Source organism: Rhincodon typus, chromosome 4 (assembly GCF_021869965.1).
Source record: "Rhincodon typus isolate 14 chromosome 4, sRhiTyp1.1, whole genome shotgun sequence".
In the NCBI taxonomy this organism is placed as follows: Eukaryota; Metazoa; Chordata; class Chondrichthyes; order Orectolobiformes; family Rhincodontidae; genus Rhincodon; species Rhincodon typus.
This window is the reverse complement of record NC_063335.1, coordinates 18,725,422-18,748,301: the sequence shown is the minus strand read 5'-3', so window position 1 is coordinate 18,748,301 and position 22,880 is coordinate 18,725,422. Positions and strand designations below refer to the sequence as shown.

The 22,880-nt window shown below is 39.1% G+C and overlaps 1 protein-coding gene across 1 annotated transcript in view; it reads right to left on the bottom strand.

Annotated features, from left to right (window-relative positions):
- The window catches only part of LOC109916719 (lethal(3)malignant brain tumor-like protein 3), a 261,219-nt gene that overhangs the window by 189,653 nt on the left and 48,686 nt on the right, over positions 1–22,880 (bottom strand). The window contains exons 4-8 of the mRNA XM_048595657.1: positions 21,730–21,862; positions 10,429–10,579; positions 5,963–6,140; positions 3,392–3,506; positions 118–212 (exon numbers count right to left, since the gene is read on the bottom strand). Coding sequence (XP_048451614.1) covers positions 118–212; positions 3,392–3,506; positions 5,963–6,140; positions 10,429–10,579; positions 21,730–21,862 — 672 coding nt within the window. The remainder of the gene's footprint in view (positions 1–117; positions 213–3,391; positions 3,507–5,962; positions 6,141–10,428; positions 10,580–21,729; positions 21,863–22,880) is intronic.

Genomic DNA, 22,880 nt, shown 5'->3' with positions numbered 1-22,880 from the left:
TCTATCAATTGATAATATTTTTTATCTATTTACATATGTAATTTCAATAAACAGTTAGGCAGATGCGAACATACAAATTAATTACAAATAATTATTCTGAAACCAAGATATCTGTACCTCTTTAAACAGTTTAGGAGGTGCTGCTAATGCTTTCTCTTCTTCAAGATACTGTTGCCAGGACCAAGCCTTTTTCTTTCCAGTCAGTGGCACAGCTGACATGAAAAAGAATCCAATAAGTAAACGTTGAGGATTAGTATATGTAAATAAATATTGCATGACACTACAAGAATCCGATTTCATCAATGCATGCATGCATTTCATTTGAAGTGCTAGAATCAATAGCACATCTTAGTATTTTCTTGTTTGTCTTCAATAAGCTGCCAATGTTTTGAGCCCTTTATCTCATGACTTTCCCCAAAGGGATAGGAATACGCCAAGGATCCATTGTGCGTGTCACCTTTCTTACCAAAACAGGTGATGTTTGGTCAATATATCTTATGTACTAGCAGGCATATTCTAATGATACTTAAATAAATGAAATTTGCCATGCAACTTTATTTCTGTTGTTTATCCTACAGCAACACTAAATCTGAGGGACACCAAGGGTCATACCATTCAGTGCTGTTACAGATTGTGAGGACATACTGATGGTTAAAGGCTGGAAATCCCGTGGAACTAACATCCAGGCCAACTTCCGGGCTGGGAAGGGGGTGTTAAGGAAAGGAATGTTAATAACATTAGCTTGAAGGACAAAGGCCGTCTGCCATAGTTTATTTGAACCCGTCCACAAAGACTCCCCACAGGAGATTATATGGAGCTTGTTATAGTCACGATTGAGTCCATATATGGAGCTAGAATCATGGATACATCTTTCCAGTCACCAGAAATCCGTCCAAGCCAAAAGGCCACCAAACTGAAAAATAGCCAAAAAAAGGCAGCCTTTTGCTTCTTACAAGAATTTCACACATTTGTTGTTGTGAATTAATGAATGATCAGCATCTCATTTGTAAATATAATTACTATATGTTTAGGCAAAAAAAGGCACCTGGATGAATCAGCTACTCTGCCACACATACTCATCAGTTTCTATCCATGGTTTAGAACTAACATTCCTGAATCCTCCTTGGCCAATAGAAAGTTAACTAATTCTTTTGTGAAAGGTACCAAGCTTTTCCATTCAACCAACTTCATCAATAATCAGTCAACAAATGCTGAGTTATCCTGCTTTGATATCCTTAACTTGAAATTGAGTCAGTCAGTCTCCTCAAGCCAATTTTCTGGACATAAATTCAAGTAAATAACTTAAAAATCTCTGTCAAATTCTTTCTTCTTCTCCTTTTCAATAAAAGGTGTTGGTTAGCTCAGTTGGCTGGACAGTGGTGTGTAATGCAGAGTGACACCAACAATGTGGGCCCAATTTCTGCAACGGCTGAGATTACCATGAAGAACTCTCACTCTCCAACTTCCCCTTCACCTGAGGCATGGTGACCCTCACGTTAAACCACCACCAGTTGCTTCTCTCTCTAATGAGACAACAACCCTGTGTCTTGTAAGACTACGGTGACTTTATCTTTTTATACCAGCTCAACACGTTTTCCTTATAACTCATGCAACTTTAGAAATTAGCCTCACGACATTTCATGGGAGTTCCTCCCAACATTTTGATTTAGTAACACAGATGACAGAACCAAGCCCAAGACTTACTGAATCTCAGATAAACTTTAACACTGTCTTCTTTAACACATCAGTTACGTATAGAGGGTGATAGCCTAATGGTATTATCGCTAGGTTATTAATCCAGGAGACCTAGATAATGATTTGGGCACCCAGGTTCAAATCCTGCCATGGCAGATAATGGTATGTGAATTCAATAACGTCTGTATTATGAGTCTAAAGATGACCACAAAACTATTGTTGATTCTTAGGACAACACATCTGGATCACTAATGTCCTTCAGGGGAGGAAATCTGCCATTCTTACCTGGTTCTACATGTGACTCCAGGCCCACATCAATGTGGTTGACTCTCAATTGCCCTCCGGGCAATAAATACTGGCCTGGCCAGCATCATCCACATTCCCTATTTGCTTTCCGGTTCACCAGCTAATAATGCTTAATGATCCATCTATCAAATCTTCATATCTTATATTTTTATTTCATGAATGCTACTATTTAACATGTACAGTACACTCTGTCGTTTACTGTCTCATTTCAAAACATTACAATTATCTGTGGTGAATTTCATCTGACACTTTCTGAATCTCTGCTGGATCACTTGAAGCAAACTAGCAAAGACGCAAACACTTTTCTCACAATGTGGCAACGTAATCTGAAGCTTCAGTATTGATACTTTTTTCAAGATGAGAGTTAACCAATCCATTGCAATGTTACCCTTTTCCATTGCATGACATGGTGTAAATTTTCACCTTTATCACTTAGGTCTTAATTTGGTGGAAACTACCACCTTTTACAGAAACCCAAATAAGTTTTCATCCCATTTATTTCTTTGATTTCAGATTGGTTCTATAAACGCAAACTAATTAATTAAGCAGAAGTGGATTGATCCTGAATATCGCAAAGCTATTTCATGTGAAAAGATGAAACTTGTGATCACCAAGCCTGAGGGCTGCACAGCATTCCTTCCATTGAGTATTTCACAGAGCAAAAAGAAACCATTAGGACCATTTGTTCGTGTTCCTATCTCTGAATGGAACTTTCATACATATGCCCCTGAGGTATTATGAAGATGTTACTTCTGTAATGTTTTGGGACTCTCTCATTAATTTGTGATAAAATTGAGAAATGAACATGGTTATTTGACCTATTGGGTGACGGAACTTGATCCAAGCTTGGGTGGCTTGATTGATAAAGACTAAAGGCTGGGGGTTGGGGGGTGTCCAATTTACTTTACTGGGAACAAGGTGCAAGATGTTCATACCTGCAGACAATAGCAAGTACATTTGCAATGACTATGTATATACTGTTAGTTTTCAAGTGTCTTAAAAAGTTGTGAGCAAGGTCAGGCTTTATAAATGGTCATACTTTAAACTATCTATTTAATCCTAAGCTGCCATGCAACTGGGAGTTGAGGGAACAGCTAATTAGGATTTCTACTTGGATACATGGCCCATATATAATTCATGCTCCCATGCTGATGAGCTTTAGGAAGGAAATATGAATAGGGAACGGTGGCAATGTTGGGTAAAGTTCTAAAATCTTGAAATCATGTCCTGTGGTGCTTCAAGTCACTGGAAATTCAAATATATTTTTACAAACTGTCAGTCTCTATGAGGATTATCGTAGATATCACATGTAAATGTGACTAAAATGTAAATTACATACTCGGCCAGGAAAACAATAAAACAATATGTTTCAAATAAAAAAGTTGAGTACCCTGTTTCGAGAACTTGGAATTTGGGTCAGAAAGCCGATTGCTTTTGAAGTTCATGTGGTTAGTCAGCACTGCAGACATTTTTATCTTCATTTTTCCATCATCTTGCACTTCCTCCTGCAGCACAATCAAGTTAAAAACGTTCCACTCATGAAAAGAAAGCATCAGGCTGTATTTTGAAAAGTTCAGTTTTGTACCTTGTTCGATAACATCACGTGTGGCACACCTTTAGTTTCTACAGCTGCATAAAACAATTCCTTCTATAGTCGATCAAAAATTAACAGCGCCCTGGGTACACCAGATGCAACTGCAATTTACTCAGAGTAATGTGTTTTTGATACCACATAATAGCATAGTTTTTTTCCAAATTAGAATGACCCACCAGAGGATTATATTTCAATACTATAGTTCTACCAATCATTTTAATATGCTAAGATTACATTTTCCTATCCGATGCTATAAATGAAATTTATGTGCAGACATTGCAACATTAAGCATGAAACCTTTCAAAATAATATAACTCAAATAAATGAGGAAAAGGTGATCAGTCTGAAGCTTGTCAATTCTCCAACAAAGCTCTCAGAAATTTTATCTACATAATTCTCACCAGAGTTCACTGCAATCATTTGCATCAGTAAATATTAAGTTTCACCTAATAACATACATTATAAGCACCCAGACAATTCTCACATTTGTCTGACATTAAACTTGAGCTTTTCAAAGTCCTGTTTGTATTGCACAGCTTTTATTACCAGTGTAAATTTGCCTTTCTTCACTCAAGTATTCCTTCTTTGGAAGTCCTTTGTTTTAATTATAGCGCATAACACATTCCATTCTTCAAGTTTATATCACTGAAATTATTTATCTCTTAAGCATTGCAAAATTTCATCCAATAATCAAATACAGAATTTTGCTTTTCTCATTTAGAGTAACAGTCAAAAATTCAGACGTCAAAAAAATGTGAGCTTCTCTGTCCCTCTTATGCATTGCTATCTTACCATTTTTAATACAACCTTTGATACAAGATTCAGGGGTCTCATGCTCCCTTTCCCCACATTGCGAAGATGCTGCATCATTGCTTGCTTCTTATACCAGGCACCAGGGTGGTGCCATTCAACCACATACAAAGGATGGCTTGGTGCAGAGCCTAAATTGGTGTTCGGTCTAATTTCATAGGTTAGTGAAGGGATTGCTGATGAGCAATCAGGTACAGCTGTTCACGGGGCGGGGCGGGGAACAAAACATGTCTGCTTTTGGCCGAGGAAGCACTCTTATCAGCATCTCAAAAGTCTAGCATCCAGAAGAAAAATGCCAACAAAGCTTCTAAATGATACTCAATGAGTCATCCAGACTTAACAGATGGTCATTCAGATTGTACAGTCCACTGCCTGCATTCGCAGTGTATATGTCAGCGTATATGTATGAGAGTTTCAATATAAACTATACCAGAGAAGTCTATGTCAGCGTGGTGTTGAGAAGTTTCATGCAGCTCTGCCTGCCCCCCACTTCATCTCCCTCTGCCTCTGTAAACAGGAACCTTTCTAATTCGAGATTATGAAGCACACAGCAAACTGTGATGATTTAGACAACCCTCAAATCTATAATGAAGTGTGTCGCAATGGAACTACTAAAGGAGCAATAAAAACAAAACTGCTCTAATTGTTTTCCAGAATCTATAATAGTGGAAATATTCACTGTTTTTTTTCAAAGAAATGCTGCAATTAATACCTTGAGCCAATGAAAATGCACTCTTCACCAACAGGAACATTTTTTCAAACCAAAGCACCATTCATCCCAATTCTACTGCTAACATTCAGTTTAATTGCACACTCTAGTTGCTGGGAAACAAATTCAACAAATGCCAATGGATTCAAAACAACTGTGGTGAGCAAACGAGGATCCAATGGATCTCTGTAGGAAGAGGTTATAGTAATGTATGAGCAGTTGTTTTTGCTTCTTATTTGACTTGAATATTGCTTCATAATAACTCAATACCGAGTTTGTGCAGTTGACCTGTGAACGATGCTTCCATTGTAGCTATTAATCACACATAAAAAAAGTGATATTCATTCCAGTCAAGCTGTACACTGCACCATCTGGCTAAGCAGGAGATTTTATGTTTTGTTTCAGCTCATTACTCACTTCCCAGGTGCAGTGAAGAAATTGGAGGGATAAAGACTCATTACAATAGACCTCTAGTCCCACTGCTCTGCTATCTATGGAAATCTCAAAATGATTGGGAATGTGCTTATTTCTGCAGTAGGCACAAATCCACTACTAGGATGCAGATCACGTGATGTAAGGTGTTTCTGGCATCATTGTACTTTTGCACGGGTATACCGAAGGGGCTTGGATCAAAAAGGTTCTGTGACTACTGGGCTGCTATGACTTGGGGTATGACCAGATTTATAAGAGAAATTTTGTGATGGTGTAAATCAATTACCACTTCCTGCCAACATCAAATTTGTCATGTAATCATGGGACGCAAAACAAAACCTTCAAGCTTGATGAAATATTGTTTCTTCGAAAAATGCCACTGCATAATAACATAAATATCTACAGTTATCACAAACCATGTGGCCATCTTCAAAATCTTCATCAGGATCTTCCTTTAGGTTCACACTCACTTTCCTCTTTCGCTTTTTGATGCATTTCAGTATCGTTCCAGCATTTTGCTTGATTGGTACATGCTCCACAATGGGCTGTCTGTTGAAGAATCTTGTATTGAAATATGACTTACTCTCGCAAGTTCTAAAAATATTGCATACAAGTATATTATTAAGGTCACAATTATTTAAAATTGTCATCATTGATCAGTTTCAAATTTTTATATTAACTTTTTTTTAATAAGGACGCCACTGAAAATGTACATTAATAAGCTATGGAAAAATTAGGCAGACTGCCCTTGATTCTAAAGTTGTCAAATGCTGCATTAAAGTTTGAGATGCAATATTTCCAAAATTGTGTTTTTTCCTTCAAAATTCACATTCATAAGTTTGTATTAGGCTTTATGTGGTATTAAAAGCCCAAAATAAAAACTGAATCAAAATAACAAGCTACCTTCCTGAACTGCTGCAGACCTTGGAGTGTACGGACACCTATAGTGCTGTTAGGAAGGAAACTCTGCGATTCTGACCCAAAGACACTTAAGGATCACTGATGTAGTTCCAACTCAGGATGGTGTGTGGCTTTGATGGGACCATGCATGTAGTGATATTTGTTGCCCTTGACCGGAGTTTGGAAGGTTCTTTTGGAGGAGTGTTGGTGAATTACTTCACTGCATCTTGTAAATGATATACACTACTACTACAGTGTGTCAGTGGTAAAGGGAGTCAATGTTGAAGGTGGTGGGTTGGCATTGAGTGTCTTGACTATTGTTGGACCCTACTGTATCCATCTATGTCAAGATTGAGTATTCAATCACATCCTTGACCTGCGCTTTATACAGATGGACAGGCACTGCAGAGACAGAAGGTGAATTATCCACTACACAATTCCCAGCTTCTGATCTGCTGTTGCAGCCACAGTCTTAATAGCATTGGTGCAGTTCTGTTTCCATTCAATGTTAAGTTCATTGATACTTATAGTGAAGGATTCAGCAATGGTAAATACTTGCTTGTTGGAGATAGCCATTGTCTGGCTTTATGTAGCAAATGTGAATCAAAGGTCAGAATCAAACAAGACCAGTGTAAAAATAAAACTGGGAATGGGACAAGGAACATTAAAAAGATAAGCTTTAAGGCTTTGCACCTGAATGCATGGAGCATTCGAAATAAAGTGGATGAATTAATCACACTGAGACATGGGTGCTGCGCGACGGGATGGGAACTGAGCTTCTAGCGTATTCAGTATTTATGAAGGACAGACAAAAAGAAAAAGGTGGTGGAGTTGCATTACTGGTTAAAGAGGATATAAACACAATATTAAGGAAAAACTTTAGCTCAGACAATATAGAATCTGTGTGTATAGAACTGAGAACTACAAAGGGACTAAAAATATTAGTGGGTGTTATATGCAGACCACCCAAATTGTAGTGATGTTGGGAATGGCATTAAACAGGAAATCAGTGATGCATGTGGTGAAGTAACATATGCATTTATGGGTGACTTTAATCAGTATATAGGTTGGGCAAATCAAATTAGTCACAATATCATAGAAAAACAATTCCTAGAGGATACCAGAGACAACAAGGTGCAGGGCTGGATGAACACAGCAGGCCATCTCTGCTCCTATGATGCTGCTTGGCCTGCTGTGTTCATCCAGCCCTGCACCTTGTTGTCTCGGATTCTCCAGCATCTGCAGTTCCTACTATCCCTAGAGGATACCAGTTGGTTTTCTGGACCAATACGTTGAGAAGCTAACTAGACAACAGGCCATCGTAGACTGGGTATTGTGCAATCACAAAGGAATAAATGGTAAGGTCATTGTGGGCGATCCCTTGGAGATGAATGGCTTTAATATGATAGAGGTAGTTGATTCTGAGACTAGGGTCCTGAATCTTAATGAAGGAAACTGCGATGGTAGCAGGCATGAGTTGGCTGTGGTGGAATGGGAAAGGTTGCTGATAGGAGTGAGTGAATAGGCAATGGCAAACATTCAAAGGGCAAATGAGTGAACAACAAAAACTGTTTATTCTTGTCTTGTGCAAGTGTGTAAACAGAACAGTGGCCAAACCATGGCTTACCTGGGAAGTTAGAGATAGTATTAAATGCAAAAAAGAGGCATCCAAAAATTGGCATGAGAAATAATAGGCCTGAAGATTGGGAACTGTTTAAAAGTATATACTTCTTTAAAAGTTGCATCACAGGTAAACAGGGTGGTTAAGAAGGCATTCAGCATGCTTGCCTTCATTGCTCAGACATTTGAGTATAGGAGTTCAGGGGCTGGCTGGGTCTGCACACACTCGGCAGGAATTCACCCGGTTCCCGTCCTTAATGCTCCAGAAATCCTGGGGAATGGAAATGGAAATTTGAAGTAGGTGCAAACAAGTGCGGATATTAAAAACAATGGAGAAGAACGACAGATTCTGAGGTTTCTTTTTTGTTCTGTGAAATTTGGAAATTAATCTTAATTAGTCGCCCAGCTCCTCAGTTTAAAAATTCTCTTCTTGAAATTTAAATCTGATGATTTCCTTGTCCCTCTCTACTTCTACATCCTTCACCAAATCTACAAACCACTCATCACCATTGTCAAACTCCTTATCTCAAACTCTCTTCAGTTCAAAACATCGTAAGTCAGAATGCAGGCAAATATGGAGATTAGCCTGAAAGAAAATTCATGCTCAAGGTTCAACTGGGTAGGTTCTTAATAAACTGAAATGTATGTTCATGCAAAGTATTCAAGAGGAGATTAATAATTGAGAGAAATATATGGAGTATTTAAGCAAACCCAGGATCTGGTTTGATACCTCATCTGAAATATTGTGTATCTAATAGTACAACAGTGTGTCATTAAGATCACCTGCTCAAGCCCCTCAAGTTTAAATGAGACAAAAATGGAAATTGCTGGAAAAACTCAGCAGGTCTGGTAGCATCTGTGGGAAAAAACTAGAGTTAACATCAAGTGACCCTTCCTCAAAACCAATGGTAGCCTACCATCAGTTCTGAGGAAGGATCATTCGACCTGAAACGTTAACTTTTATTTCTCTCCATAGATGCTGCCAGACCTGCTGAGCTTTTCCAGCAATTTCTATTTTTGTCTCTGGTTTACAGCATCCGCAGTTCTTTTAGTTTTTATTAAGTTAAGATGAGAACTTGAAGGTCAAAACCTTTATACTCACAAGTGAGAGCAAGCCTAATCAAGCCTAGCAACATGGAAATCAAGGGCGTCAAAATTGCATTCTTTCTTAAGGAAAGGATAAACCATTAAAATATTAAACAGTTAGTCTAACATTAGTTCTGAGCAAATAATTAGAAATCCACATTTGTAATGAAGCAAGTGTACTTTTAGAAATGAAGGAGTCCACACCAGAAGGCGATATTCATTGTTTATCAAAACCCCAACTGCGGTATTGACAGTAAATTTAAACAGTAGATCCCCAAGAACCTAATTATCAATTATAAAGCAGGAACAAAAGTGGACTCAGCAGTGACTCCTGTGGAACTCCACATGCAGTAAGTTTCCATGTAACATAACCCTTGATTTCTTTTTATTCTGACATTTTTCGATCCACATTTTGAAATTTTTTCTAGTGCCTGTCATTTAAAATGTGTCAAAGTTAATGTACACCACAGCTACTACAATCCCACTATCGATCAGGTTCATTCAGCCCATTAAGCACCTCTCCCTCTTTAAAGATGGGTGTGGCACAATGTGGAACGGAAAAATCAGGCACTGCAGTATTGAACATGGTGAATGCAGTAGCACAGTCTCCTCATGATCCATAAGAACTAAACACATGGCCACCCCATCTAACAAACTCCCACGGAATCCTGATGATCTGAAATGTCAACTTTATCTCATGCTCTCTACAGATGCTGCCAGATTTGCTGAGCATTTCCAGCATTTTCTGCTTTTATTTACAACTCACAGAGACCTGGCAGTCAGTGCCTCATTTGCAGGGTTGATGTGGCTCTTCTGCCAAAGTCATGACAGATGGGCGGAAAAGCCATGGGATACCCCTGCCAACACCTCCACTCCCCACACCCCCATCCTCTCATGAGAAAGGCACTGAACATGTATAGCATAACAAATCAGGTTTAAATTTATCCCATGCAAAATGCATCAATTTCTACCTCTGAAGTTTTGACATATGCTCTCCTCACAGTAAGTTCTGCACGAGAAGCACTAATTGACAACATTTACTTCAATATTCAAATTGTGGTCACACCACTTCTTCAGAGACTCCCTATTACTTCTCAGAATCGTCCTCTATGGACATAATTATATGCTTACCCTTCAACTTAGCTTGAAATTGCCAGTATACAGTGGGGTGACAGTTTTGATGGATAAAATTCTGTTCCCAAGTCACAGAATCCACAATCAAAACAGAAAGCTCTTTATTTTAGCATTAGGTTTTGCGAGTTTCATTTCTACTTACTGAATTTTGTATTGTTGCTGGCAGTTTGTCCCACAGAAGCAATCATGTTGATTGGACTCCTCCATTACCCGATAGCTTCCACAGTTTTCACAGCAGCAGATGCCTTCCATGTGGGACACGTCATTTGCACCACCATCTTCAGTAATGCCTTCTGTTACGACATACAATAAGGAAACAATAGGCAATTTAATTTAGTGACGATTATGCATAGCCACACTTCATTTAGCCTCATCAGTCAACTTGAGTTCCACATGCTCCAGTGAATTAGCTTTAAGATCTTTGCCCTGCATGGTCCTGTTCCACCTTACTTTGGGAATCTCCTCCAGCCATATATATATCTGCATCATGCACTGTTCACTATTTTGACACTGGCCCACTCTTTTCTAATGCTACTGCAGATACTGCCCTCCATAATTTTTCTTTTCAGTTCACTTCCAGTCTTCAAAAGCAGAAGTAAAACCTTTCTACTTCATTTCCTAATGCAATCCCACATGGTGAAAATGTCTGTCCATCATTCTGTACATCATTTTGATAACCCTGTGCTTGAAGAATGCAACAAGGGTACTTTGGTAAAATAGTGTCTTTGCCAACATCAGCAAACTAACATCACTGAAACAGAATATCAGGTCATTTATCTTATTGATGTTCCTGAATCTTTTCACACAAATTTGTCACCATACCTCTCTACATTGCAACACTGATGATGCTTCAGAAATACTTGTTTCTGAAGTGTTTTGGGATGTCCTGAAATTGTAAAACACACTACGTGAGTTGTTTCCTTCTTTCTTCAGATTGAAGCCTATTCTTTCCCAGAGCCTCAAAACTGCTTTCTCCTCATATCAAGTTTTTAATCCCATCTTGGGATCAACTCGATTCAATCCGTAATATTTTGATGAGTTTATGATTTACTTTTGATGTTGTGCTGTTCACCAACTTTAAATTTAAAAAAGTTAAGTTTAGAAAAGTTTGCAATTCTTCAACCAACAAGTGAAGGACCATTTTAAATGCTTATCTTTGGAACACTCAATCAAATACTGTTATACATCTTATCGGCTAAGAATTTAATCTTCTATTCTTCTCAGTTGTAAATATGTCTTTATTTATAGTAGACAGGTGACCTCAGTCAAGAATGCTCCATGAATCTTGTTTATGACAATCCTTTACTGCGCACAAAAGAAACAATTGAGGAAGTTTCTTGTTGCAGCTTTCTGTCTTCACTATTCTGCAGGTCTCCAGGAAATCAAGTCTTTTCAACCTTGTCTCTCACCTGGGACATGGTAACCCTCAGACTAAACCACCACCAGTTGTCATCTCTAATGACACAGCAGCCCTTTGGGTCCATGGTGACTCATATTACTTTTAATTCTGCATTTCACATCATCAAAACATGGTTAGCATTCCGCCAATAGCAGAACTATAGTCAATCATACTCCAGGAAATCTTACTTCTAATTTATCATCCCGCCTTTGTCAATCACCTAAGCACGACATCACAGACTAGACTTGTAATTTGCTGCATGAAATCCTCATGCAGAAATACATTTAATGCATTGTCCTTTTCCATAGGCCTTGAAGGCTGAATCCAGTTGAGACTCGTGTGAATCAAGGCTCCTCAGTTTAACTGCAAGATTCTTGGCTGATTACCATCGCAGATTCACATCCAAAGTTTCTCACATATTTGACATTAAGCTTGATGTGTTAAACCTGTGTAGAATATTGAATAATTCACACTGGTAATGTGAGAGACTGGGGTAATTAGTCAGGGTCTAGGGATAAACAATGGAATTGGGATGAAGAGTGTTGTCCTGTCTATCTGGCCATAGTGTAACTGGCTCAATAGTGCTTGATGTCAACACTGGGCACCACATGTAGAAATATATCATTTTCCAGCACAAGTTGAAGATTTTAGTATGCATTCTCTTTCCCCATCACACAAGATAACTACACTGCCCACAAACAATGAGAATCTATGATCTCCAGAAATTCAGCATTGGGCTTCACTAAGGCATGCAATTGTAGCTTTAAATATCCATTTGAAGTAAACACAAATTACTGTTTATGCGTTCATCTAGTTGCTCACAGAATGGATATTGTCATTACACATACACTATTGAATAACGGAACCAAGATCTTTTAAACCCAAGGCAAACAAGAGACCAAGGTCAGAATAGTAGGGATCTCAGGATCAGGAGTGGAAGTGAACCAGATAATGCCCTGTAAATAACTTAAGTCTGGACAGTACACCCCTCAGAACATAGGCCAAAGGCCAGCTTAAAGTTGGGGCTTGGCCCTCCCCTAAATGATTTAGGAAGTGCTGATAACCTCTTTAAGGTTAAATTTTGTGATGGAAATATCCCTCAGATAAGTTCCAGGGCAGTGGGGAATGCAATCACTGGGATAGTGCACTCCAGTTCTGCCCGGCGTCACTTCCCGGAAGAACAAACCTCCCTGCAGATTTCAAGCATAAGGAACATTGAAGAACACTTAATTAAACAAATCTAATGCCTGCCCAAATCTTTGGTGACTAATTTTGTAAAAGGGATCCCTGATTGGGGTTGTTAAACTGGGCCGACTGGGGAGCACTGGCTGACTGATATAAGCAGGAGTCTCAGAGAGACTCCTTGTCGCAGGGACTGGCTCTGAGCTGGCTAGTCAGAGTTCATGCACTGTGCACATGTAAATAAAAGGTGCCTTGGTGACTGGATACCTGGCCTCCTTGAAGTTAGTTCAGTCTTCCAACAGGCATTAATGCCCTAATTAACATCTTTGAGAGGCTAAACATCTCAGGCATTTGCTGAGAGACATCAGCTTGTTGCACTGTGCAATTTCTTTCAGATTGGCACCATTCCCACGTTTTGGATGAAATACCTGTGTGGCCTATTTGTTCCCTGTTCCACACATTCCCAATCCTGCATGGCTGCGTATCCATATCACTCATAGGAAGATAAATTCAGACCCATGTCTGCAGATTTGGTGCAGGCTTTCTCACTGTTAAATTGGTGTGCATTTTACTTCCAAAGCATCAGCAAAACTCACCATAATTTCAACTGAACCTGCAATTACAACATCCTAATGTATTATTCTTAGAGAAATTGAGTCCCCCTCTCAGTCCCCTCATTAGCTTCACTAAGGCATGCAATTGTAATTTTAAATGTCCATTTGAAGTAAATACAAATTACTGTTTATGCATTCACCTAGTTGCTCTCAGAATGGATATTGTCATTACACATACATCACTTTTGAATAATGGAAACAAGATCATTTATAACACTGGGGGTGTTATAGTATTCTCTAGGCTAATAGCAAACACAGACTCAGATTATTAAATTTTGTGAGTTGTACAGATGGCCATAAATGTCCATGGTTTGGATTTAAGGAGCATATGATTACGTATTAAAACTTGATTCTTCAATCTATGATGGTTAGACTCCATCAATGCAGCAGCAGAGACCCGATTACTGGGTCAGAGTGTGGGAAAACAGCTAGTGCAGTAACCAATGTCAGGAATTATTGACTGAAGAGGGGACCGGGATTGTGTTTAACAGTATCTCCATCCTAAACCTGACTTCAGTAAGCAAGCAGAACATCTAATAGCAATCTAAAAATCATTAAGAATGTCCTCTGACATTGAAAGTGACCTAATGCCATTTTAGAACTCAACAGTGTGAAGCACGTTGCGCACATTATGAACCAGTTCAGGCAAAAGAGAAGTCCAAATATAACTACATTTTGTAGCTCCTGCTGTATGGAACCCAATCTGATTCCTCAATCCCTTCTCCAGCCCTCTCAAACAACAGCCAGTAGCCTATTGTTATGGTCATGAGTTGACTGTGTACGTTCTTCTCCTGGCCCACCATCAGGTGACCCTTGGTTAATGAGGCCCTGCCCACACCAAACTTCCAATGACCATCCAAAAGCACTCAAAAGGGAACTTTAACCCACTATCTCACATGACAATTGTTACCTGAAGACAGCAAAAGCATGGTTCTTGCTCATATCGCCAAAGATCAATGTGGATTAGTCTCTTCAGGACAAAAAGAAGAAAGGTATTCTATCCTTAGCTATTATTATATCTCTCATATTTACTTTCACTGTTGACTCCATCACATTGAAATTCTGGGTGACACTTTATTTGTAAAACTGTAAACAGATTCAATTGCAGTAGTTTTAACATGCTGCTTTAACTCATATACTACAGTGTTGAAGCATGTTTGTGTCTAGAAAAGATTGAGTAATCACCTTAATAAATGCAAATAAGCAACTTTGCTCTTTGATGGCTCCTATAAATCATTATATAATTCCTCACCAATCAGGTTTATTCATTCAGTGGTCAAGATATATGGATAAAACTGCTATGACATGATTGCATCTCATTCTAATGATTTGGAAATAGCCACATTCAAATCACAGCAACTTCTTGCTAAAACTGAATTGAACCAGTTGGTTTATGAGAAGCGTACAGCATTTCAGTTTCAGGATTACTGTGTACATACAAAGTATTAGGTGAGTACTTTGTGGCATCACAAATAAATCTTTTATAAGCACCATCAACAGAGATAAGCACATACAGATTGATGTTTTTTTTTGATAATCTCAACTCAGCCTGCAGTACAATCAGCACAAAATTGCAATCAAAAGTTACCACCAGTAAACCCACATCAGGCATTCCTGTTTTGAGAGTAGAGTGCTTGAATTAGTAAAGACACGTTGATACTAGCTCTCCACTAAAAGTGGAGATTAGTCTGGCAATTCAGCAATCCAACATTATCAGCAGGGGCAATATGTTCTGAAGAAGGGTCACTGGACTCGAAATGTTGGCTCTGTTCCCTCTCCACAGATATTGCTGGATCTGTTAGGTTTCTCCAGCAATTTCTGCTCGCAGCAGGGGTGTGCAAATAGGAAACTGACAGCATACAAACCGTAATTTTCACTTGACAGATAATAACAAACTACATGCTTCCAGGTTCCTTGGATATGTCATGCCCTGTGAGGTCCACATGAGCACCAAATTACACAATCACAAAGAAACTCTGAGCAGTTCACCCACGTCATCCTATCAATTCTAAATGTGCTAAAAACATTGTCAAATTAGAAAATACTTTCCAACTAGAAAAGCATTAAATCATTTGATGGATGCATACGCAAGAATGACTATCTATGTTGCAAAGACAGCATGGGTTCATCACCTAAAACGAACTTCAAATATGCATGCTCTCATGTTAACCACACAGTAACACAAGCTCAATCAACAAAGTTAATCCATTAGATTTTCAGTCTAAAAATCTTTCATTATTCACAACTTAAGAGCAGAGAACTTTCTCTGAAAGCTTTCTCAGTCTAGAGGCTGCTCCATTATTATCTATTTCTTAATTCCCTGGGCTCAAAGTCTTCACTTTCTTTCTCTTCCATTCAGTTCTGCAATAACAATGGGTGATTCCTTTTGCACAGGGATTCTCCATCTTGTTTGCTGCAATATTGTGAGAACTACTTCTGAAACCTCAAGAAGCAGCACTTCTTTTTTTGCAGATTGCAAGCTTTTCTTTGCCAAAACTGCTGATGGCAATCAGGACAACTCCCAAAGCAATCTCTCCTGATGTCTTACCTTGTCCACTGCAAAATATATTGTCACCTCTTTCAGTATTCTTTTCTTACTCATTCAGCACATTATTGCTAGCCTCTAAATCTCAATTGTGAATCTTCTTTTCTACTATTATTTCCTTCCAAATGCTTTTGAGATCATTTTTCTCTTTCCAAATATGGTTTTGCATTGTGATTTATTGAACAATTGCATTTCAAAGAAATTTCTAAAAAACATACACAACTGAGGGATATATGTTTCCTATCTTTTTTAACGTGAAAACAACTGATCATTAATCACCATATTTTTATTTGTATTTGAAGGCTTCATCTAAAACTGTATTGCATTTTATTGTAAATTTCCTATGTTTTCTGTTCTATCAGTCATACTTACCTGCTTAAACAAAGTTCACAACTTCCTTCCAGTTTGTTAAAGACAAACAAGTACATTCTTTTCCAGCAAACATGGACCCTTAAGGCGTCACTTTCTCATTCTTATCTTAGAGGGCTGTGGATGCTTATGCATTGATAGCTAAGAATTTTGGGGGACCAAGTGAAGGTTTTGGGCAGGCAAGTGGAACTGATGTTAAAGATCAGACATGATCTTATTGAGTAGCAAAGCAAGCTGAAAGCGTAGAAACAACCTGCACTTGCTCCAATATTTTTAATGATCTCATTCAGACTGTGAATATACAAAAAAAAACTGTACCTTTTACAATCTCAGGACATCCCAAAGCACTTTACAAACAATAATTCTTTTAAGAGTTGTCACTGTGGTAACTGGGAGAAATCGGAAGTAATTATGCACAGCAAGGTCTCATAAACAATAATTAAATCATTGGTTTGGGATAGATGTTGATCTGTTCTCCTCTGAACAGTACCATACGATCTAATACAACTCTATAAAAAGTTGGAGCATTAATTTAATGTCTTGTCCAAGAGACAGCACTGAATTATCAGCCTAGATTATGTGGGCAAGTCAGCTAAATAAGATGTGATCCAAAAATGTTTTTACTCAGAGGTAGGAGAGTAGGATTGAGTTATAGAATCACAGAATCCCTACAATGTGCAAGCTGGCCATTCGGCCCATTGAGTCCACATCGACCCTCTGAAGAGCATCCCACCCCTCTACCTTATCCCTGTAACTCCACATTTTCCATGGCCAATCCACGTAACCAACACATCTTTGGACTGAGGGAGGAAACCAGAGCACACGGTGGAAATCACCGCAGTGATTTCAGACAGACATGTGGAGAATGTGCAAACTGCACACACACAATTGCCTGAGGATGGAATCGAACCCAGGTCTCTGGCGCTGTGAGGCAGTAGTGCTAACCACCGCACCACTGTTACGCCCGATTAATTATTTTTCAACACTTAATCATTTTCACATGATGAAACATGTGAGCAAGTATATTATGTTCTGTTTAATTGTAGCTAGTTGTAAAAAAATTCTGTAATGAAAAATGCTACATGGTCAAAAGTAAGGTCATGGGTTGATGCCTGCTTTTATGGCTCAAGCTGATGTTAACGTGATGGGCTACAAATATGAAAATACTTTTGAAGAGAACAAAGTTTTTAATCAGGATACACCTCTGTGTGTTTTAATTGCTCCAGTCTTGTAACATAAAAGGAGGTAACAAACCTATGTATATTAGATTTGTAGGTTAATTTGAGCTTTAACTGTTTTGGGCATCAACTGTTGCTGTCTAGTCATACATGGTTCGTTTAGTTCAAGGACTTTGATAGGTTCTGGAGAACATTCACAAGTGTCAGCTGGGATGATATTAGATCATTAGACAGTAACGCCAAACTTTTAAGCACTTAGATACATGGACTTTATGGTGCTATTTTGTCATGGAAAATGTCTATGGAGTCAGTACGCTATGAGAGAGAAGCTATAACAAAAAGAATGGTCTTACAAATGAATTGACATGTCAAAGAATAGATCAGGTAACAATCGGAAATGATTTAATGAGACAACCATTCCTTTTAAATAAACCAAGTTGGAATTGGATAGATACTGCATAATCAATCCAATATTGACAATTAATTGTTTACACTATTATAAGCCAGTTAGAGTTCTGGATACCTATGATCATGCAGCAGGTAGTGGCTAGTGGGTTAATTAGTGATGATTCTTCGTGACTCAGTATACAAGAAAGGAAAACTGAAGACAGAAGAACATGTTCAGTCAAGAGAAGAGAACAAGACGCCTGTGCCAGTAAACTAGTATCACAAACTGGCATCATGAAGTGGGTCAACGTAAAAACTAATAACTCATATCCTCCCACCTCACTGACCAACCCCCACCCCCACTTCCTACCTACCAGCCTCATCCCCACCTCCTTGACCTGTCCATCTTCCCTCCCACCTACCCACCTCTCCTTCCCAACTGACCAACCCCCACCCTAACTCCCCACCTACACTCATCTTTACTGGCTCCAACCCCGCCTCCTTGACCTGTCCGTCTTCTCTCTACCTATCTGCTCCTCTATCCACCTTCCATCATCTGCTCCCCACTCTCTATTTATTTCAGAGTCCCCTTCCCCTCCCCCATTTCTGAAGAAGTGTCCAGACCCGAAACGTCAGCTTTCCTGCTCCTCTGATGCTGCCTGGCCTGCTGTATTCATCCAGCTCTACACCTTGTTAGCTCATATCTTTTATACTTGTTATGAAAAATGTAATTAACTCTGCAAAACTTGAGAAACATATTTGTCCCTGGACTGGACCTTGCACCTAAACAGGATTCAAAACTTTTCACTGATTATCTCAACTCAATGGCATTTGTGCAATAGTTAGAGATAACCTTTGTTCAGGAGATCAAACATGTAGAGTCAGTTTGAATAGAGATGAGGAATAGTAGGGGAAAGACGTCACTACGGGGGTGGGTAGCTGACAGGCACCCCAACAGGAAAAACAATGTGGGACAAAGTACACAAGGTGAAAAACTGGTTCCTAATGATAAAGGGACAGCAATAATTATGAGTGACGTTGACCTACAAAGAAACTGGAAAAATCCATTTCGCAGTAGTAGCCTGGAAGAGGAGTTCATAGAATGCTTTACATTCTGGAATTGAACAGAATGGAGACCATATTAGACTTGATGTAATGTAACATGACAGGATTAATTGTTGACTTTGGAGTTACGGCACCCTCCAGATAGCAATGACCAGAATACAACTGCATTCTGCAGCCAGCTTGAAAGGGAGACAATTGGGTGTAAAATTAGCATTTTAAACCTAAACCATAGGCGTGAAACCTGAGCTAAACAGTGAACAGACATACGAGGCTAGGTAATGCAGGGAGATCAATAGAGTCACAGTGTGCTGAGATTTAAGGAGAATATTCAGAATAAGTATATTCCTGCTAAAAAGAAAAATTCTAAAAGGGGGGGCCCACCATGCTTGGCTACCTCAGTAAGATAGAGAATGCACCAGAGTAAAGGAAAAACAAGTGGTGAGTCAAAATATAAGGAACAGCTGAAAATGACTAAAGGATTAATCAGGAGGAAGAAATTAGATGATGATGAGAGGAAGTTGGTGAGGAATGTAAAAACAGATAGCAAGAGTTTCAACCCTTCAACAGGAAAAAAATAAATAAAATGACACTTAATGGCATTATCATCACTGAATTCTCCAGTATCAAACATCCTAAGCATTGCCATTGACCAGAAATTGAACTGGAGTAACCATATTAATAACATGGTTACAGACAGTCTGAAGCTTAGAATTCTGTTATTCAATATCATGACTTGTTGGTGGACTCCCCAACACGAGTCCACCACCTACAAAGCACAAGTTGGGAGTGTGTTGGAATACTATCCACTCGTCTGATTACTGTAGCTCCAAAGACATTCACGGAGGTTCTAGAAGGAAGCAGTCTGTTTGATCGGCACCTCAGTCATCATCTTCAACATTCAATCCCTCCACCACTGGTGCACAGTTGCAGTAATATACCATACACAGGATGCACTGCAGCAACTTAGCAAGGTTCCTTCAATGGGACCTGCCAAACCTACAATCTCAACCACTTAGAAGGACAATAGCAGCATTTCCATTATTACCTGACTTCAGGACTATATCTCTGTTCGTTCACTGTCACTGGGTCAAAATCCTTGAACTCTCTCCAAGTCCATCTGGTGTTGGTACACTGATAGTGCTGTTAGGGAGGGAGTCACTCATCCAGAATCGCTCACCACCACTACCTTTTCAAGGGCAATTCTGGATGAGCGACAAATGATACCCTGACACCCCAGAAAGATTAAAAATGGGTCCAAATCCCATGTGGCCAACGATCCTGATGTTGCTGTACCCAGCTCGTTACCTATCAATTCTCTCCAGCCTGGTATAAATTACATTGTTTGCATGAATTAGTGGTCACTGAGTCCATCCCTCATGTATTAAAGGTGTATTGCTTTGAAAGGGTTGCAATTGACAATAGTGGTCTTTTAAAGCCTTGAATACTCAATGGCAGGGAGGGTGTGGGAAGGGGGTTGCATGTGCGTGCGGAGTTTACAGAGGCTAAGAACAAAGAGGGTAGCCAGATACTGAAAAGCAGAAGCAATGAACCCCAAATTGTAAAAAGGTTATCCTGAACACGTTCCTGTTTCGGATACAGCAAACAGATGGAGGAATGCTGCGGCCATTGAAGACGATATCTCAGAAAAATACACAGGATACCACAAGAAGGGAAGATTCAGCACTGCATTCGCCCAGAACTCCAGACCAGGACTAGAAAACTGACCTGACAAAAACAGGCAAGATAAACAGGATGGCAATAGCTCAGTGGTTAGCACTGCTGCCTCACAGTGCCAGGGAGCTGGGTTTGATTCCTCAGTAAGACTGAGAAGTTTTACTGAGCTTGCATGTTCTCCTCGTGTCTGTGTGGGTTTCCTCCAGGTGCAACGATTGCCTGCCACAGTCCAAAGTTGTGCAACTAAGGTAGACTGGCCATGCTAAATTGCTCATTATGTCCAGTGATGGGCAGGTCAGGTGGATTAGCCATGGGAAATACAAGGTTTGGATAGGGGGTGCGGGTCTGGGTGGGATGCGCTTCAGAGGGTCCCTGTGGACTCGATGGGCCAAATGGCCTGCTTCCACACTGTAGAGATTCTGTGATTCGATAAAACAGTAGCCACTCACTCTTTCTTCATGGGTGCCAGCAACAATAACTTCAAAATAATTGCTGCACACTTAATTTATCACATTGCACTGGCATTAATTATGAACCTTACAATATATGTTGCAGTTCCCTTGACAGGAATTACTTGAAGAAGATACTTTTCTCATTCCCACCTGGCATTCAATAGACACCTGCTACAACTCACTCTGAATACAAAACAAAACACAATACTAGAAAATCTCTTCACTAAGTCAAAATATTTCTCTTCAAATACTTCAAAGAAAAACCCTTCAGGTAGCACAACTGAATTTGCCAACAGGAATGCCTCTTTTTCTTTCATTTTAAGTTATTCACCGTATATAATGGCATTAAACATGAGGCATTAACCACTCTACATCCATCAGCCATGTATTATTCTTATTCTCACTTATTCCAGAAGCTCCAAGCAACACTGAATGTCTGTTCTGGGAAATGGCAGTGCAGGTACTATGACTGGAAAAAGGATCCACAAATTTGTAAACCTCAAAAAAAAAGATTGATATTTAAACACCAAAAGCAATCAGGAGTTTCCCTCCATTATTCAGTGTTTACTGTTTCTTACCTTGTACATTAGATGCTTCACTGTAAGCATTCCTCCTTATATTTGTCGGCTCATCCGTAATCTGCGCACTGGGGGCTCCATCCTGTTCTTCAGTTGTAATAATCTCTAGGGCTCCAAACTCATTCATTTGAAACTGATAAGAAAATTGAAGATTTACTACTATTTCCATATATAAAACAACACTTTTCAGCTGGCAACCTAACAAACAAAAACAGCAATACATCAAAACAGTTCTTGAGATGGGAAAGTGCTGGCATGAGTTCACTTAAATTTAATGCTTGAACACTGAAAGGACAATATTTTATTATACAGCGAACAGGAGAAAAATGATAAATGTACACGATGACTTGTGTCTGCAGCAATACAAATTTACCATACTTAGGCTAAATTCAATATTGTCTTTACCCAAGAGTAGATTGCACAAGTAATGTTCATTCTCAAAAAAGGGATGTAACCATCAACCAACCTTGGAAATAAATTATAACCTATACCAAGAAAATTTTATTCTGATTTTAAGGTTACTCTATTATGCAAGTCCTATCCAAATCCCATACTAATGGTGGACTAAGCAGCTGGTGATTTATTTCAAACGTCTGTCCTTATATTCCGTCTGTGACAAAAGCACAGACTGCCTCAACTTTGCAATTTTCCATCTCATCTCTCTTAAAGTATATTTTATCACACCTCGGTGCTAACCAGAAAGATTAAGAAACTCAAAGTGTGAGGGATAACCTAGTCAAGAACTTCTGCTTTGGTGAAAACATGATTAGGCACCAATGATAAGTGCTCCATGCAGAGAAACTCAACAAATATCAGGGGAACAGGCCTCAAATAAACATTGTAAGATGTGAACGACAATCAATACATATTACCTCTGGGTTTCTGGTCTGAGAGAATTCTTTGACGTGATTGGCAGTTTATGCTGTGAGATTACATCATTTTTACTGGGTGCCTGAAGATCCACTCAGGCTGATACCAGAATGAAATTAACAACAGTGCAGAAGAAAACCACCACATGTACCTTGTATCTGTGTGGGCATCTTTCCCTCGAGGTCAGTGAGAAACACTGTTATTTTACCATTGCCTGCAAGTGCTGTGATATCAAGAATTATATTTTTACAAAATTTTGCTTGCATGTCCCAAAGGAATAC